General features: G+C 41.6%; 1 protein-coding gene across 3 annotated transcripts in view; it reads left to right on the forward strand.

The window, feature by feature from the left end:
* The window catches only part of dmd (dystrophin), a 1415828-nt gene that overhangs the window by 961348 nt on the left and 433764 nt on the right, over positions 1–20716 (forward strand). For all 3 annotated transcript variants that reach the window (XM_052015085.1, XM_052015086.1, XM_052015087.1), the window contains exon 46: positions 19071–19246. In XM_052015085.1, the coding sequence (XP_051871045.1) occupies positions 19071–19246 (176 nt within the window). The remainder of the gene's footprint in view (positions 1–19070; positions 19247–20716) is intronic.

The following is a 20716-nucleotide window of genomic DNA, read 5'->3' on the forward strand; positions in this document are numbered from 1 at the left end:
CTATAATTCATTTTGCAAACTGATTATATTGCATGCTTCCTTATTATGCTCCAAACGGACCTTTGATTATGATCTCCACAGGTCATGCTGATTTTGCAAGTAAGTATTCATGATCAAAGCTTATTACTGCAAAACCACAGCTATGATCTGGTGTTGCCATTTATCTCCAGTCATGTTACAGGGATAGAGCATTTTGACAGGGACCACAGTGCCAAACAGTGTTTGGCAAGGCTACAGTTTTCACATCCAGGGTAATTTCATGGCTTCCATTTGGTCATCACTATTTCCTGCAACGGTCTGAGGTACACTGCTTTCATTGTTCAAAGCCAGTGCCCCATGAAACTTATTCAAAATGAACCATGTTCTCCAGTCTCCTTTGCTTTCCCGAATGTTTGATGTTGCATCCCACTGAAGTATTTTAGGTTAAGAGACATTTGGGGGCCAAGTCTTTAGTGACTTCAGCCTCTTTGATGATGGTATATATTCATGCACTGTGCCTAGGTTCCTCTGTCTGAGGCACATCCCTTTATACTGAGGGTCTCCAGTCCTTTTGATGATGGAATCCCTGCATTGCAGCACAGTGGTAGTGTTGGAGTAGGTTGCAGAGTCCCTGTCTGATTCAGTATGTTCAATTTTGGTTTTCTCTGCTTGGATTGAATGTAATTTTTGAGCAATTGAATACACAAAATTGCTTTAATTTTTTTAATCTGAATCTTTAATTATTAATTTCTCTGTCACTTTGGGTATTTATTTAAAGGTTTCCCACTAGAGATCTCAGATCTAGGTAGGCTGGTTGTCAATAGTTTCTGTAGCAAGTGTGTTGTTTCTTTTATTTTTAGTTTCAATGTCATCTTATATTGTGCTAATGTTGAAAATACCCTCACTTTTACCACTAAAGGTGAAGCAGAATTTGAATAGTAGGCTCTGCATGTTCAGAAAAAGGTTGAAACAATAAGTATCTTAATACTGGAGCAATAGACCATCATCTTCTCCAAATCAGAAATCTTTTGAAGTGATTATTCAATTCTGGAAAAGCAAAGACCAGAAAAAACAGAATTGACACTTTGGAAACAATTTGGAAATTTTGTTTGAAATTGTGCTGGTGAAGTTACAATTCAAGTTTCCTTGAAATTAGTCTGTATAATTGCAGATGTAAAATTTTTCACAGAAATTGGCATTGGGCAGTATGACAGAATGTATTTTTTTTCTTTCCAGTAATGTATATTTCACAATTTATTTAAAAGTGGTAAAAGAGATAAAGGAAATCCTTCCATCTATCAAGACTTTCCACAACAGATCATAGTTTGTTTTTTTTTGCTTCAAACCCATCTGATGTTTTGCTAATATGTATTGACATCTCAACCACTTCACAACCAATGAATTCTGCTTCGCAGTATTGTCATTGTTGAAATGCAAGAAATGCAGCAACCAGATTGTGTACATTAGGGTGTCATGAAATGCAATGTAAATGTTTTGTTTATAATGTTAACTGAGGTATAAATCTTGCTGAGGAAAGCCCTCCAGTCTTCATTCAAAGAGTACTAAGTTCAAAGCTGATCTGGGAGGGTACAATGACCCTTGTTTTAATATCTCACATCATGGACAGCACCTCCACAAGTGTTGCCCTCCCTTGGTACTGCAGTGAGTGGTGGCCAGGATTTTTATGCTCAAGTTTCTGAAATGGGATCCATACCTGCAAGCTTCTGAGTTAGAGGTAGAGGTGCTACCAGTAACCTTCAATAGAACCTCAGCAACTGCAGTCTTGAAGATGTACCTTTTCAGAAATTAGCCCTTACAAAGTACATGATTTGAGGACCTTCACATAACTCTGTGGTAATTTTATGAAATAAATATTAAACAATGCAACATATTTCCCACTTTAGAATGATGCAGGCTAAATTAACAAATAATGTTTCATGTACATTTATGAAGTAGAAGTGAAGTTCAATGGTTCAACAAAAACCATTTGTACAATGTTTAAATATAATTAGAATGATCTCATGTAATGGATCACAAGCCCTTCGTAAGAATTGTCTTCAGTTTTGAAAGATGACATCCTACTTGCTGCAATTAAAATTCAGTAATTCTTTTTGTCACCTTTAGTATTGACAGAACATCATATTAATTAATTCCTTTCAAGCAGAGGTTTATTAATCAATCAGTTGATAATGCAAGACTGCTAAGCTGAAATGGATGACATCTTTCATACTCTGAATTCCAATTTTAAGATTTTGAGGCAAACATATACATATTATGTTCACATCCGTTGCAATAGTAAAATATTGAAATATGGACGAGAAGCTACAATCAACACGTGTGGATTAACAATCAATTGCATAGGGTGTATGATATGCATGATTGCCAACAGATCAGCACATTGAGATTACAGAGGTCATCAGCAATTTGAAGGAGTGTAAGAATGTTATCTGAGATCAAAAGATAGTGAATACTTCAAATGCAAGCAAATGAAGACGTTCATAATTTTCACAAGCATAATGTATATGTTTACTTGTTCTTTAGTCTTGCAGTGATGCATGCTTTTATTAATTTTTGATTTGATTCATGGAGTCATTTCCAGCTGCTCTGTTGGTTATGTTGTTCATACATTAAAAGCAAGACCAACTCATTTTTTTGATTTATTTCTGGTTCAGAAACTTGTTACATAAAATGCTAGAAACCAGTTGCAACCTAATAATGAGTTGATTCCATCCATACAATCTAATTTTTGCCTGATTCTCAAAGCAATTTTCCATATTCTACACTTAGTTGTCTTTGCCTCGGTAAAATGTCATAGCACTCTATTTAGAAACCTATGTTAGTATGATTCCAGACTGACAGGCAATGATGTTAATGAAAGTTTAGGTCCTATCTACATTTCGCTCAAATGGTTGAAATTGCTGTTGCTGGTAGGCATGTCAGGTTACCAATCAGTAATGAATGCATGAAAGTGAAAAGAATACAGATAACATTCTGTGCAAGTTCTGATAGTAAAAAGGACCAGAGCAATCTTGCATTCAAGATTAATTAACTATTATTTGATTATTTTCCACCATTGTTTAAATCAGTCATGTAAACCTAGTGAAAATTTGTGTTTGTTTACATGTGGCTCAAAGATCTGACAGGCCAGTTTCAAAATAACTCTTGACAATGAATGTTTTGAGCAACAATGTGACTTCTACACATTGAACATTTGCCGGTGTAGATTTACTTATTACTTCCAAAAGCTGAACCTTCAATGTGCCAGTGGCATGTTGGCAGAGTTCCCATATATTTTGGCATTGATGTTCCTTATTAAGACTTGGAAACCATCTCAATGTGATGATGTATAGCTACCTTTTAGTTTGCAATGCCATGGAAATCCATTTTCTGGAAGAATGAATTTCACATATCAGCAGCGATTCTGGTTTGCATATTTAGGGAGCCATTTGCCTGATTCAAATGGGTGGCTTGGATGATGGAAAGCCAGCCAATATGGCATCCTTCTGAGCTATTGGAAGAGTAGAGGATGAGCAAATCCTGATGCAAAATTTGTTTATTACTACTGAGTATGTTCCAAACCACCCTCCACCCCCCCTCACCCCAGACTCTCCTGTTTTTGTGTACTACTTTGATTGTGGAAGTCGGGTCTGCATCATCCCGTTTAGGGAATGCTAATTTTCTTTCCACCCACTCCAGGCTGGGGGGAGGGGGGGGATTGTTGAGGAAAGTGAAATTAAGTCTTTGTTTTGTAATAGAATAAAATATTGGAGCAGCAGTGTAATGTTTCTGGGAATGCAGCACGTCCTGAACACATCTCTTTGTGAGAAAATGTCAAAGTAATTGCACCTTGTCTTCCCAAGGGAACAATGAGGCTGTGGGGATACATTTCTATGTATCCTTAGTTGCAAGCTTCTGAATGGTATTTTCAGAGGACTGCAAACAAAGTTCTCCATCTTCTATTTTTCCAAGTTGATGACCAACGATATGAGAGAAATTCTGCTTCCAGCATAGATCTGATTCTATCTAAGGGAGCCCAGTGGTCCAAGAATAACTAAGAAGGGCAAATCTAAAAGATAAATGGGAATGAACAAAAGAGATGGTGACTTCAAAAAGTTTGGCAGTAAAGCATTGTGCAACTTGTCAGTGTAGAATAAACTTTACCAAGAAAATGAGCCATGTATTCAGCGCATGAAAGAAAGAAAGCAATTACATTGTCAAAAAATACTGAGATGTTAATGAAATATATTAGGGTTGTAGAAGTCATGATTAGCATTTCTTCTTCTGCATTTATTCAGCAAATGTAGCACACAAAACATAGTCTCAGTAAAGGGCATCTTGAAAGATTACTTCCAGATAATCAAATATTCAAAGCAGTTGATGTTTCTTTACCACTTTTCGCACACAGAAGGTTCTTTTTCATTCATAATGAAAGTATGCACAGAATGAAAATATCATCCTTGCCAGCATTTAAATCAGATACTTGCAATTCCTTCAGCATGGTGTTCTTTATTTTTATCCTTCTCATTCAACATGTTTTCAAGATTAATTCTTTCAAAGTTGTTATCAATCTTGCAGGGTAAACACTTGAAAAACTGTTTTTGAATTTGCACATATCTTTAATAATATTTTCAGTGGACACTTCCTCAAAACAATGGTTCCTCAGAAAGAGACAGAGTGGCTGAAGGCAGCCATAGTTACTCATTGTCCTGTTTATGATAAGTCTTGGAAGCAAATATACCACCATGCTAGAACCAAGTCCCACCAGTTAATTTAGTCTGCTGAGCTATGGATTTACAATATTCCTTCCTTCACTCCATGCAGTAAATTGTGTGAAACTATTCTAAATACCACTTGCCCCTTAATTTTAAGGTTGTAGGTTTAAGTTGTATGTTAGAATCTCCATGTGTGGTTGAGACTGACGGCTCAGCATCACCCAAAGGAGTGTTGCATTGTCAATGTTACCTGCCCTTTGAATGTTGTGCTGCATTAAGACGCTATCTGCCTGTTTGAAGGTTCCACCCGATGTAAGCGCCCCAGGCGTTAATCTGCTGGGAATTCTTTGCTTGACATGGCTAACACTGAATATTTAATATTCACTGAAAAATATCTGATCTGCCCTGTTTATGGGATATTATTGTGCACAAGTTGACTACTGTGTCTCCATTCACTGGTTTTGATAGACTTGAGGAAAGTTGTGAGAAAGAACTTGTTAATAGTTACTTCTGTGGTGGTTAGTAATTAACACTGCATTAACACTGCAATTTGGAGCCTTTCCCAAGTAACTGTGAGCAAAACGTTCTTCTCATCCCAAATCCTGTCCGGTACTTTTAACCATATCTCCACTGACTTTCTGATGTCCAACATAAACTTTTGGCTTGCACTTATTTAATTCACTCTACTCCAGAGGTCAAAGCTTTTGTCATTTTTCACGTACTACCACCTTGGACAAAAGTGAAGACAGTTTGTGCCTGTCTCTTCAGAATTTAAAGTGTCGTGGTCTTAGGTTAATCCTTGCAATGCCTAGTTTGAAAGGCTGGATTCGCAAATTACTGTATCCAGTTTGAGAACCTTACTATCCAAATTGTATTCCAATGATCTCAAGAAACAATGATTAATGAGCTGTGTCATTAACTATTTTGTGTTATCTCAGTACGTTGATGAATGGTTACTAATTACCCTTCCCACTTTGAGCAATCCCAAACAACATTACATTGGCATAGAGGTTTCAAAGAAAGGATTGCAGCTACAAGAAAATATGTGACATTATTGAGGAGAGAAAAAGCATTTTTTTTTACCTTGATTTCTTCAATTCAGAGTCTGGAGTAATGTTAGTGTTCATTTAAGGAAAGTCAGTGATCTGTTAATATTCGACAAGAGGTCAACATGTACATAGACTGTTTTACCTGCATTAGGGGATATTGCTCTATAAAAAGTGAGCAACAAAGCAATTCAATTTTATCACATGAGCTCTTGTCGGCGATTATTTGTCCTGATGCAGACAAGAATTCCCCATTCAGAATTTCAGTTGAGTTCCTGGAATATGATTCTTTGGATTTGTTTTGGGTTAGATCATGAATCTTTCCACATTTGGAATGGTCCCTTAGTTGACCAATGTGCAAATATACTCGGGTGAATATCACATCTAGAACACCCTCATTAGGTCAATTTTATGTTGTTATATGTTTATTGTGAGCATTAAATCTAAGAGATTAAATTCATTATCTTGCCAAAGTGAGCCAGAAAGTTTCCAATCCTCAACTCAGTAACTTGTGTCTCACCCAAAAATAGAAATCAAGCTATCCAGATCCTGTAGATACCTGGTCTGGATTACACATGACTACAGACCCACAACAATGTGGTTGACTCTTACCTGCCCTCTGAAATGGACTAGCCAGCCATTCAGTTGTAATAAACAGCAAGAAAGCCACGAAAAAATGGAACTGGACATATCACCTGGAATCGACCTGGGCATTGGAAACGACAACAGTGAAAACTGCCCTGTTTGACCCTGTAAAGCCCTCCTTCTCAACATCAGGGCACTTGTGTCAAAACTGGGGGAGCTGTTTCACAGAATAGTCAAGCAACAGCCTGACAGAGTCATACTCTCAGAATCCTACATTACAGTGAAAGCCCCAGACACCACCATCTACATTCCTGGGTACGTCTTGTCCCACTGGCAGGACAGACCCAGCAGAGATGACGACACAGTGGTATACAGTCAGGAGGGAACTGCCCTGGGAGTCCTTAACATTGACTCCAGATCCCATGTAATCTTATAGCATTGGGTTAAACTTGGGAAGGAAAGCTTCTGCTGACAGAGTCATACTCACAGAATCCTACATTACAGTGAAAGCCCCAGACACCACCATCTCTATTCCTGGGTACGTCGTGTCCCACCGGCAGGACAGACCCAGCAGAGATGACGGCACGGTGGTATACAGGCAGGAGGGAACTGCCCTGGGAGTCCTTAACATTAACTCCAGATCCCATGTAATCTTATGGCATTGGGTTAAACTTGGGAAGGAAACCTTCTGCTGATTACCACCTACCGCCTGCCTTGGCTGATGAATCAATACCAGTCCATGTCGAACATCACTTGGAGGAAGCACTGAGAGTGGCAAAGGCGCAGAATGTACCCTGGGTGGGGACTTTAATGTCCATCACCAAGAGTGACTCAGTAGCACCACCACTGACCAAGCTGGCCTAGTGCTACAGAACATTGCTGGTAGATTGGCAATGCAGTAGCTGGTGAGTGAACCAGCAGGAGGGTAAAACCTACTTTATCTCGTTCTCACCTATCTACCTGTTGCAGATACATCTGTCAGCGACATTATTGGTGGGAGTGACCACACACAGTCCTTGTGGAGATGAAATCCCACCTTCACTGTGAAAATACACTTCATCAGTCTGCCCCACTTACCACCATGCTAAATGGGGCAGACTGCGAACAGATCTAGGAGCTCGGGACTGGGCATCTATGTGGTGCTCCAAGCCATCAGCAGCAGCAGAATTGTACTTCGTGGCCTGGCATATCCCCCACTCTACCATCACCATTAAACCAGGGGATCAACCCTGGTTCAATGAAGAGTGTAGGAGGGCATGCTAGGACCAGCACCAGGCATACCTCAGAATAAGGAATCAACTCGAAGCTCCAAGGCAGGACTACTTGCATGGCAAACAACATAAATAAGTATGAAATGAACAAAGCCAAGTAATCCCAGAATCAATGGATGAGGTCTTAGCTCTGCAGCCCTGCCACATCCAGTCATGAATGGTAGTGGACAATCAAACAAGTCACTGGAGGAACAGGCTCCATAAATGTCTCCATTCTCAATGATGGAGGAACCCAGCACATCAGTGTAGAAGAGAAAGTTTGAAGTATTTGCAAGAATCTTCAGCCAGAAGTGCCAAAATCTTCATCCAGAAGGATGAACCATCTCAGCCTCCAACAGTGGTCCCCAGCATGATAGATGCCAGTCTTCAGCCAATTCATTTCACTCCACATGATGTCAAGAAACTCCTAAAGGCATTGGATTCAGGAAAGGCATGGGTCTTGACAACATTTTGGCAATAGTATTGAAGGTTTGTGTTCCAGAACTTGCCACACCCTTGGACAAGCTGTTCCAGTATAGCTACAGCACTGGCATCTGCCTAACAATGTGGACAATTGCCCAGGTATGTCCTGTCCACAAGAAGCAGGACAAATACAATCTGCCAATTACTGCCCCATTTGTCTACTCTTGATCATCAGCAAAGTGATGGAAGGAATCATCGATAGTGCTATCAAGTGACTCCTGCTTAACAACAACCTGCTGACAGAAACTCAGTTTGGATTCCACTAAAGTCACTCAGCTCATGACCTTATTACAGGCTTGGTCCAAACATGGACAAAAGAGCTGAACTCCAGAGGTGAAGTGAGAGTAACTGCCCTTGACACCAAGGCAACATTTGATTCAGCATGGCATCAAGGATCCCTGGCCAAATTGGAGTCAGTAGGAATTGGGGAAAACCCCCTGCTGGTTGGAATCATACTGGGCACAAAGGAAGATGGTTGTGGTGGTTGGAGGTCAATCATCCCAGCCTCAGGACATCTCTGCAGGAGTTCCTCAGGGTAATGTCCTTGGCCCAACCATCTTCAGCTGTTTCATCAATGACCTTCCTTCAATTGTAAGGTCAGAAGCAGAGATGTTCGTTTATGATTGCACATAATGTTCAACTCCATTTGTGACTCCTCAGATCACAAAGCAATGTGCAACCAAATGCAGCAAGACCTGGACAAATATCCAGAGCTGGGCTGAAAGGTGGCAAGTTACATTTCTGCCACACAAGTGCCTGACAATGCCGATAATCAACAAGAGAAAATCAAACCATCACTCCCTGACATTCAAAGGCATTATCATCGTTGAATCCCCCACTAGCAATATCCTGGGGGTTACCATTGACCAGAAGCTGAACTGGAGTAGCCATATACACAATGTGGCTCCAAGAATAAGTCAGAGGCAAGAAAACCTACAGTGAGTAGCTCATCTCCTAACTCCCCAAAGCCTGTCCACTGTCTACAAGGCTCAAGTCAGGAGAGTGATGGAATACTCTCCACTTGCCTGGATGAGTGCAGCTTCAACGACAGTCAGCACAGGATACAGCAGCCCGGTTGACAGGCAGGCACCCCATCCACCACAACTATTCACTCACTCCACCACCAATGCACAGAAGCAGCAATTTGTACCATCAACAGGATGCACTGCAGCAACTCACTTAGACTCCTTGGAAAACACCGTTCAAGCCCATGACCTCCACCAGCTAGAAAGACGAAGGCAACAAAAGTATGGTAACACCAGCAGCTGGAAGTTGCCCTCCAAGCCACACACCATCCTGACTTGGAAATATGTGGTCATTCCTTCATCGTTGCTGGTTTAAAATCCTGGAACTTGCTCCCGAACAACATTGTGGGTGTACCCACACCTCAAGGACTGCAGCAGTTCAAGAAGGCAGCTCCCCACCACCTTCTCAAGGACAATTAGGGATGGTCAATTAAATGCTGGCTCAGCCTGCAACGCCTGTATTCCTTGAATGAATGAAAAATTAAAAATTGAAATGAATAATATCCCCAAGAGAATGTGAATGGGTGGCATTTTACTTCTTACTGTGATTCAGTTGAAAGGGTTGCCTGAGTGCAGAAAATCAAGTTCAATCAGATCATACTTATAAAACAGAGCCCATCTAACTTATCAGTAAATGAAAATCAAAAGAAAAACTGCAGACACCAGAAATTTGAAGCAGTCAGCAGGTCAGGAAGCTTCTGGGGAAAGAGAAACAGTTACCATAGAACCATACAGCACAAAACAGGCCCTTCGGCCCACCGTGTCGTGCCATCCATCAGACCACCCTCACACTACCTAACCCCTTCCTCCCGCATATCCCTCTATCTCACGTTCCTCCATATGCCTATCCAACAAGCTCTTGAACCTGTTCAATGTATCTGCCTCCACCACCACCCCAGGCAGTGCATTCCATGCACCAACCACTCTCTGGGTGAAAAACCTCCCTCTGACATCTCCCCTGAACCTCCCACCCATAACCTTAAAGCCATGACCTCTCGTCTTGAGCATTGGTGCCCTGGGAAGGAAGCGCTGACTGTCTATCTATTCCTCTCAATATTTTATATACCTCTATCATGTCTCCTCTCATCCTCCTCCTTTCCAGTGAATAAAGCCCTAGCACCTTAAGCCTCTCCTCATATTCAATACCCTCCAATCCAGGCAGCATCCTGGTAAATCTCCTCTGCACCCTCTCCAATGCCTCCACATCCTTCCTATAATGAGGTGACCAGAACTGAACACAGTACTCTAAATGTGGCCTAACTAGAGTTTTGTAAAGCTGCATCATAACCTCGCGGCTCTTAAACTCAATCCCGCGACTTATGAAAGCCAACATCCCATTGGCCTTCTTAACTGCTCTTTCCACCTGTGAGGCAACTTTCAATGAACTGTTCCTCCACACTGCCAAGTACCTTGCCGTTTACCCTGTACTCTGCCCTGGAGTTTGTCCTTCCAAAGTGTACCACCTCACACTTCTCCGGATTGAACTCCATCTGCCACTTGTCAGCCCAGCTCTGCATCCTATCAATATCCCTCTGTAAGCTCCGACAGCCCTCCACACTATCCACAACACCGCCGATCTTAGTGTCGTCCGCAAACTTACTAACCCAGCCCTCCACCCCCTCATCTAAGTCATCTATAAATATCACAAAAAGTAGAGGTCCCAGAACCGATCCCTGCGGGACACCACTAGTCACTGCCTTCCAATCCGAGGGCACTCCTTCCACCACAACCCTCTGCTTTCTACATGCAAGCCAATTCCTAATCCACACAGCCAAGCTTCCTTGGATCCCTCGGCCTCTGACCTTCTGAAGAAGCCTACCATGAAGAACCTTATCAAATGCCTTACTAAAATCCATGTAAACCACATCCACCACACTGCCCTCATCAATCTTCCTGGTCACCTCCTCAAAGAACTCTATCAGGCTTGTGAGGCAAGATCTTCCCTAGACAAAGCCATGCTGGCTGTCCCTAATCAGTCCATGATTCTCTAGGTGTTCATAAATCCTATCCCTTAGAATCCTTTCTAACAGCTTACCCACCACAGACGTGAGACTCACCGGTCTATAATTCCCTGGCCTATCCCTATTACCTTTTTTGAACAAGGGGACCACATTCGCAATCCTCCAATCCTCCGGCACCACCCCCGTAGACAACGAGGACTCAAAGATCCTTACCAGCGGTTCAGCAATCTCCTCCCTAGCCTCTCGAAGGAGCCTGGGGAAAACCCCGTCAGGCCCCGGAGATTTATCTGTCTTAATATTATTGAACAACTTCAACACATCCTCTCTCTTGATATCAACAACCTCGAGAACATTACCCCTACCAGCACTCCCTTCTGCATCATCAAGACCCCTCTCCCTGGTGAATACCGAAGAGAAGTACTCATTCAGAACTTCTCCCACTTCTGCCGCCTCCAGGCAAATTCTCCCACCTTTGTCCTTAATCGGACCTACCTTCACCCTAGCCATCCTCCTACCCTTCACATACTTGAAAAAGGCCTTGGGATTTTCCTTAACCCTACTAGCCAAAGCCTTTTCATGTCCCCTTCTAGCTCTCCTCAGCCCTTTCTTAAGTTCCTTCCTCGCTACCCTATATTCCTCACGGGCCCTGTCTGAACCTTGCTGCTTATACCTCACGTATGTTACCTTCTTCTCCCTAACAAGTCGTTCCACCTCTCTCGTCACCCACGGTTCCTTCACCCTGCCATTCCTTCTCTGCCTCATCGGGACATATTTATCCCTAACATCCTGCATAAGATCCCTGAATATCGACCACATCCCCATGGTACATTTTCCTTCAAAAAGGACATACCAATTTACACTCCCAAGTTCTCTCCTTATAGCCTCGTAGTTAGCCCTTCCCCAATTGAAAAACCTCTTGTCCTCTCTGCACCTATCCCTGTCCATGACAATTTTAAAGGTTATGGAGCAATGGTCACTGTCCCCCAAATGCTCACCCACCAATAGATCCTTCACCTGTCCCGGTTCATTTCCTAAAACTAGATCTAACATGGCATTCCCTCTAGTCGGGCTGTCAACATACTGCGTCAGGAATCCCTCCTGGACACATTTAACAAATTCTGTCTCATCTAAACCTTTGGCACTAAGCAGGTTCCAGTCTATATTTGGGAAGTTGAAGTCTCCCATCATAACAACCCTGTTATTTCTGCTTCTCTCCAAACACTGCCTGCCAATCTGCTCCTCTATATCTCTACTGCTACCGGGGGGCCTATAGAATACTCCTAGTAGAGTAACTGCTCCTTTCTTGTTCCTTAACTCCACCCATACGGACTCTAGAGATGATCCTTCTACAACATCCATCTTTTCCACAGCCGTAACAGTGTCCCTGACCAGTATCGCCACCCCTCCACCTCTTCTTCACCCTTCCCTATCCCTCTTAAAACACCGAAAACCAGGAATATTCAATATCCACTCCTCTCCTGACGTCAGCCACGTCTCAGTAATAGCCACGATATCAGAGTCCCCCATACTTATCCAAGCCCTCAGTTCATCCCCCTTATTCCTGACACTTCTTGCATTTAAGTAAACACACTTCAGTCCATCTACCTTACTACTTTTACATACATAGGTCTTGCACCTGAAAAGTTAACTCCATTTCTCTTTTTGCAAATGCTGTCTGACCTGCAGAGTGTCTCAAGCATTTTCTGATTTATTCCACCCAACTTATTGCCCTTTTCAGTCAATGGTGGGCTTTGATATAGGCATCCAATTCCCTGCCTGATTTTTCTCTGTGTCCTGCACCCTGGTGAATCCTTCATACTATGATGAAGATCTGTCCTTTTTCCTTATATTCTTAATGTTAAGTCATCTTCTTCAGGAAATCCTACTGTCTTTGGTGAGTGAAGTGATTTAATGACCACAGAGTTTAACTGATGTAATAAAGGAAAGAGAATTTGAAGGCAAATATGTGGGGTCATCAGTGAGAAGATTGTGAGGATACTGATGTCCTCCGAATAATAAATATATGTGGAGAAAGCAGAAATTTAATGCTGATGCTCATTAATGTTATTTTGTTATGGATCATTCCATTCATTGTTTCTTACCCTTGTCCCTTTCGTTACTTTTCATCAAATGAATCTTATTCCTGCCAAGAAAGATCAAAAAACCAGCCTCACACCATTTGCTATATTTCTTCAATTGCTGGTCAACATGAAATTGTAGGTGAAAGTGATAGTTGCACTGTTATTTTCAATTCCTCCTTTAAGTGGAAGAAACTCTCCCACCCCCACGAAAGCACTGGTATGACTGAGGATCCACTGCGTGGGAAGACATGGAGATGAATCTGCTTCAGCTCTCATCATGTCGAACTTCTTCTTCTCTCCTTATTTTTCTCTTTGTATGACAATTTAATATACATTGAAAATCTTTTAATCTTTCCACATTACAAATGGGTAAATAAAAAAAGTTGTCAAAAATAGACTTCAAAAAAAAACTTGTGAAACCTCTGAAAATCATGCATGCAGCCTTTTGCCTGTGTGACTAGTTTTCTCCTTCAATGCACACATCCTCAAGCTGAGGCAGTACAGTTGTCTCCCATGGCAATATCTAAAATTGGCAGGTAACAGGTCAAAGGGCAGATGGAGTAAATTATCATTTTGATTTGACCCTTTCCTGTGCTATGGAACACTGTGGTTTCCGGTTTATAGTACCATGCAGATCACAGTCTCTGCAGAAGAAAACCTTTGTCTGAATGCTGCTTGAATGTGTTAGTGTTTCAAGTGTAGTATTGCTCCTAGGTTTGATTCCTCATCGATTTAAATGAGGTCAGTAAACAATGCATGCAATGCAGATTGAGTGTAGAGTCAAGTAACAAATTCAGGAGACATCTGACCAACCAATGAACACAAATGACCACATTGAAAGTAGCAAATTATCAAAACAGGGAACAGAACTCTGCAAATTCCGACCAAGCAAACTTCTTAAATTAGTTCATTTCATCTGAGATACTTTTTAAACAACCCCCTCACTCCCTCCCCACCAAGTACATTGCCATAGATCTTTCCTATTTCAGTCATAGAAAAGAATAAATCTTGTATCAAATGGTTGGTTGATTGTTGCAGCATTTGGAGGGTGTGGTTTTGATGCTTATATGATCATGCACAAGGCATGGTCAGATGCCCTCCCCACCCCCAACCCATTTGTCAGTCGAGTTTATTGTCATATTGCACAAGTACACGTATGCACAGATGCAATGAAAAACTTAATTGCACGGCATCACGGCATCATATAAGTGGCATTCACAAGAAAAACATAAATTATACACAATTTTTACAAGGAAGAACACAATTAGAACAAAAAAAATGAAGTCCACTTCAGTCCAAAGTGATCAAAATGGTCATAGTGTTGCTAAACTGTAGTGATTAGGGTTTTGCCAATGGTTGAAGAGAAGTAGCTGTTCGCGAACCTGGTGGTGTGGGACTTCAGGCTTCTGTACTTCCTGCCCAATGGTGGTAGTTGTGAAAAGATGGCATGGCCTGGATGGTGGGGATCTTTGACGATGAACGTTGCCTTCTTGAGGCAATGCCTCCTGTGCATACTACCAGTGGTTGGGGAGGGATGTGACCATGATGTATTGGGCAGAGTCCACTGCTCTCTGCAGTTTCTTATGTACCTGCGCATTTGAATTGCCATAGCAGACCATGATGCAACCAGTCAGGATACTTTCAACAGTACATCTGTCGAAGTTTGTTAGAGTGTTCAGTCACAAGCCAAACCTCCTTAACCTCCTAAGAAAGTAAAGATGCTGGTGCGCTTTCCTTATGATTGCATCTATGTGCTGGGCCCAGGACAGGTCATCTGATATGTTAACACCCAGGAATTTAAAGCTGCTGACTCTCTCCACCACTGATCCACCAATGTAGACTGGTGCATGTTCGCCCTCCTTCCTCTTCCTGAAGTCAACAATCAGCTTGCTAGTTTTGCTGACGTTGAGCGAGAGGTTGTTGTTGCGGCACCACTCAACCAGGTGTCCTATCTCGCTCCAGTAAGCTGACTCATCACCACCTATGATTCGTCCAACAACAGTAGTGCTCTCAGCGAATTTGCAGATGGCATTGCTGCTGTGCTTAGCTACGCAATTGTGTGTGTATAGAGAATAGAGCAGGAGGCTAAGCACGCAACCTTGAGGTTCACCTGTGTAGATGATCAGCCAGGAGGAGACGTTGTTACCAATCCTCACTCACTGAGGTCTGCCGATGAGGAAGTTGAGTATCCAGTTACAGAGGCTAAGATCTTGAAGCTTGATGATGAGTTTGGATGGAATGATTGCGCTGAACACTGAGCTGTGGTCAATGAACAGCAGCCTGATGTATGAGTTCCTCTCATTCAGATGGTCCAGAGCAGTGAAGAGCCAGAGAAATCTCATCTGCTGTTGACCTGTTATGGCGGTAGGCAGATTGGAGCAGATCCAGGTCATCTCTGAGGCAGGAGTTCATTCACTCCATGACCAACCTCCCAAAGCACTTCCTTACGGTTGATGTCAGCGCTACCTGACGGTAGTCATATAGATGCCTGGTACAATAGATGCCTTTTTGGAGCAAGTGGGATCCTCAGACCACAGAAGCGAGAGGTTGAATATCTCTGTAAATACTCCAGCCAGTTGGTCCACACAGATCTTTAGTACTCGGCCATGTACACTGTCTGAACCGGGTGCCTTTCATGGATTCATCCCCTTGAAGGGTGCCTGGACATTGGCCTCAGAGACGGAAATTACAGGGTCATCTGGAGATGTGGGAGCTCATGTGGGGGTGTCATAGTTCTCCCGATCAAAGCGTCACAAACCACCACTGATGACCACTGAATTACACAGAGTCTGCCATGGGATCAGCCTGCTCAACTCAGCAAATCATGGTTAAGAAACTTGATTTGAGTTTTTTGTTGATATAATAGAGAAGATTGATGAGATAAATGGCTATAAAAGATACTTGATAGAATGCCACATAATATCATTGTCAGTTGTGCTGAAGCCTGTGAAATAAAAAAATGTGGCTGCAGAATCATAAATTGACCGAGGGGAACAAAAAGCAGAGAATTTTGGTGAAGAGTCAATTCTCAGGACTGGAATAAGGTGGACTAACGTGTTCCCCAAGGCTGTGACCGTTGATTCCACTGCTGCATTTCAATGACTTGCACTTGGGTGCCCAAGGGATAATTGCAAGAATGGTGAAGAGTTCGGAGGGTGGTGATGGACTGAAAGATGACATAAACAGGCTGGTGGAGCAGGTGGCACAGGGCAGATGAAATTTTCCGTAGGAAAGTGCAAAGTGATATCTTTTGATTAAATGTAAAAAGACAAGAACAGTATAATATTAAGGATAAAATTTGAAGGTGGGGAAGAAAAACAGAGAGAGCTGGATGAACATATCAGGAAATATTTGAAGGCCATATTGAGAAAACAGTTAAAAACAAAAGGATCCTGAGCTATTAAGTAAAGAATCACAGTACAGCAGCAGATAAGTTATGATAAATCTTTATAAAACACTGTCCTTTATAACACTGAAGTATTGCTTCAAGTTCACTCCAACATATGTCAGAAAGGAAGCAAAGGCCTGGAGAGAGAGTCAAATAGATTTACTAACAGCCCTTATACTATGAGGGACTTAAGGTTCAATGCAAGGCTGTTGAAGTTGGGATTGTTTTCCTTGGAGCAGAGGAATTTGCGAAGAGATATGATAGATATGTTCAAAATAATAAGTGCTCAAAACAGGATTTTTTCCATTGGTGGCAAGGTCGAGAACCAGGGGACACAGTTGTGAAATGATTGGCATAAGAACCGAAGGTGACAAGGTGAAAAGTATTTTTATACCATGAATGGTTAATATCTAAAGTGTCTTGCCTGACGGGGAATTGCAGGAAGAATCAGCCACAGGGTTCAGAAGAGAATTTGATCAGCACATGAAAAAAAAACATTGCAGAGTTCAGGGAAAAGTGGGTGAATGGGACCTGCTGCATTTCTCTTGTAGAGAGCTGTCACAGACTCCAAGAGCTGGGTGGAATCCTTCTGTGCTGTTGCCATTCTGTGATTGGATGGTTTGTAACCATTTTGATTGGATGGTTTGTTCATCAGATTCTTCCTTCTGCAAACCTTGTTGGTGATTTCATTGAGAACAGAGCCTGTTGTTTTAATGCTGGAGTCCAGGAAGTGCTTCAACTGAAATCTCATGAATATTGAGGGAATTAGCAAAATTGACTGAGAAATGTTATTCATCTTGGTGTATGTTCAAAACTAACGAACATTAAAATTTGAAAGTGAGCAATAAGAGGTCAAATGGAACCTTTTCTGGCAAAGAGTATAGAGGATAGATTTATGTAATAACTCATCCCAAAAGATCATCAAAAATAAACTCAAGAGGCAATTGGGTGCACTTTTTGTGATGGAACACAGTATACCCAAAAGTGAGGTAAGCGAGGTCATTGGAGAAGGAAATTATGCAAGCTTATTCATCTTGTCGCGAACATTATAAAATGTTTCCCTGAAGTTTCCTAGTACAATTGTGAGATGATTTATTATGTAAACTTTTTTTTGTCCCAGCATCTTCATTTAAATAATCCTGGAGGCATTGGTTGAAACGGTAAGCAGAATGTCCATGTAATGAACCAGGTCAAACATAGACAGGTTCCTGGTTTAGTATCTCACCTAAAATACTGCAGCAGCTCCTTTACAACGTGGAAATCTGAACAGAGTTTGATTTAATCTCACTTAGAGGCTCATCCCACTTTGATGTCAGATGCTGACATTAAGAGATTTATCATTGTTTTCATTAGTTTATTTGTCATTTGGGGGGGAAAATATTGCTGGTAGTGGGATAATTGCGTCCAGTAGACTCTCAATACTTGAACTGTGTCTAATTTTCTGTTATTCTCAGCAGCAAAAAAAAAAGCAAAACCAAGTTGTGAGTTGCAAATTGTAAAGTTTTCGTCCAGCAGATATATTTCTCTCACACCAGCAGCCATTACATCTTAGCACAGGTTATCAGGTACGGACTCAGTCAGTATAAGTGGATTTTAGTCATCATTGTCTTCTTCTTGAGCAGTCCTTGGGATCAAAATAACTGCTTTCCCTCTGGTTTTGTGGGTTCTGAGGTGATTGATGAGGACAATACATGAGAGTGTTCCACAGATGGGACAGGAGGTGTCTGATGGAATGGGAGGAGGTGCACTCCTTCCACAGCTTACACAGGGCTTCTGCAGGGTCCCAGTGCGTGGACTCAAGGTTCCCAATACCATCCTGAAATCTCCTCCACTTGAGTGGCCATGGACCAGAGTTTCCCAGGAATTAGAGGGGCGTTGCACTTCCTAAAGGAGGCTTTGAACATATCCTTGCATCTTTGCCTCAGTCTGCCTTGTGATCTCTTCCCATCACAGAGCTTTGAATGGAATGTTTATTTTTGGAGTCTGGTGCAATTAATTGATATTTGCCACCTGGCTGTATTTACATTTGTAAATTAGAATCTCTTGTTTGTAGGTAAACTTCTATGCATGTATTTTGTATTGCAGGCAAATTCATCAAAAATGTTGTACCCTGTATGTTCTAGCTTGTGTTGTTCAATTCGTTAGTTGTAAATTACATTGATTATCAGGGACTGCCCATAATTTTTTTTACAAGAATATTGAATACTGATTAATTTATCTTGCCTAAAGCTACATTGTGAAGGTCATGTAAATTAATGATAATGTTCAATGTTAATATGCAAGGATCCCTACTTACAGTATCCTCTATTCCTTTGTGGATTTCTCCAAAATTGAGATGCATCTGAAGTGTTCCAGAAAGAGTGCTTTCCACATGCTGAAAGATGCTGGGACAGAAACTTTCATGTATTTCTGCCTGATTGTGATTGTTTTTTTAGATATTTTTGAAGTAATGAGTGTAATTCTGCCGTGGTCTTGCTTTTCGTGCAGAATGTTACCTCTTTGGCTTATATCGAGTGTTTTACCATCAGGGAACTAAATTCTCTTTGCTTTTGTTTTGCAGGAATTACAGGATGGAATTGGAATCCAGAAGGGTGCTGTCGCTAGTTTGAACGTGACAGGAGAGGAGATTATTGGACAGTCATCAGCAACTGATGGTGGCATCCTCAAGGAGAAATTGAGTGAGCTAAACAGACGTTGGCAGGAAATCTGCAGACAGGTGGATGAGAGAAAGAGAAGGTAATCTCACAGCTTTCCTTCTGTGTAGCTGTTCTCAATGTGCCATAACTAATCATTCCCTTATCCAAGTTGCACTATTCATTTAAGGTACAAGATGGCTTGGCTTTGACGCTTAGCTAGATTTGAGGTATATATATATATAAAAAAAATTCAATGGAAATTTCATCACAAATTCACCCAACCATCTGCTACTGTGGAAATAAGCTGATAATCGCATGTCTGTCATCCTTTTGCTGAAGTCAAACATATATAAGTAAGCCACTTGACTCATGAGCCTGCTCTGCTATTCAATGTGACCTTGGCTGGTCTGATTGTATATTCAACTCTCCTTTCTCTGCTACCCTTGTAATCTTACACTCATTTGCTTATCTTGAATCTGTTTCTCACTGTCTTTGAAATATTCAAGGACTCTGCTTCCACCACCCTTTGAAGAAGAGTTCCAAAGACTCAAAGGCTTCTGACCCCTGGTTCTGGAATCTCCATAAGAGGAAGCTTGCTCTCCAAATCCACCCTGTCAAGACCACTCAAGATTCTAAATGTCCCAGTCAAGTTGCTCCTCAATCGCCCAAAATTCCCGTGGAATCAACCAGCCCATCCAATCTTTGTTTCTAAGACAATCCACCCATTCTAGGTGTAAGTCTTGTAAAACTTCTCTGGACTCCTTCCTATAAATTTACACACTGGCTTAGTTCTCTAGAAGGGTTCTTACCAATGCCTTATATAAATCAAACCTCCCTGTTCAATTTTCCAAGCAATATACAATAACATTTGAGTAGCTTTCTTAATTATTTAGATACTGCATACTGGCCATCTGTGAATCATGTGCTAGGACACCCCAATCCCACTATGTCTCAAACTTCTCACTATTTATCGATATATTTTATTTTACTTGCCATAATGGGCAACTTCACATTTTCCCACATTATAGTCCATTTGCCAGATCTTTGCCCACTCACTTAATGCAGCTACATTCTGTTCTAGCCTTCTTATGTCCACTTCACAACTTAATTTTTGTTCCCTCTTCGCACCAAAAAAATTTTAGCAACTGTACCTTTGGTCAGTAACATAAATTGTAACAAGTTGACGCACCAGCATCAATGCTTGAGGCAGACTGCTCGTTGCATCTTGCCAACCAGGAAGAGACCCATTTACTCTTTGTTTCCCGTTAGCCAGCCAATCTTCCATCTGTTCCATCTTTATTTCTAAGCTTCAATACAGCACCTTTTCAAACACCTTCTGGAGATCTAAGTATAATGTATCAACCTCTTATCCCACAGCTTCTTCAAAGAACACAACCACACAAGAACATAGGAGCAGGAATAAGCTGCTTAAGCTTGTCCCACCATTCAGTATGATCATGGCTGATCTCCGCTGGCCTCAACTTCTCTTCTGTGCCATTTCCCATAACCCTCAATTCCTCAATCTTGCAAATATTTATCTATCTCCACCTTAAATATATCTAATGATTTG

This window comes from Pristis pectinata, chromosome 4 (genome assembly GCF_009764475.1).
Source record: "Pristis pectinata isolate sPriPec2 chromosome 4, sPriPec2.1.pri, whole genome shotgun sequence".
Classification (NCBI taxonomy): Eukaryota; Metazoa; Chordata; class Chondrichthyes; order Rhinopristiformes; family Pristidae; genus Pristis; species Pristis pectinata.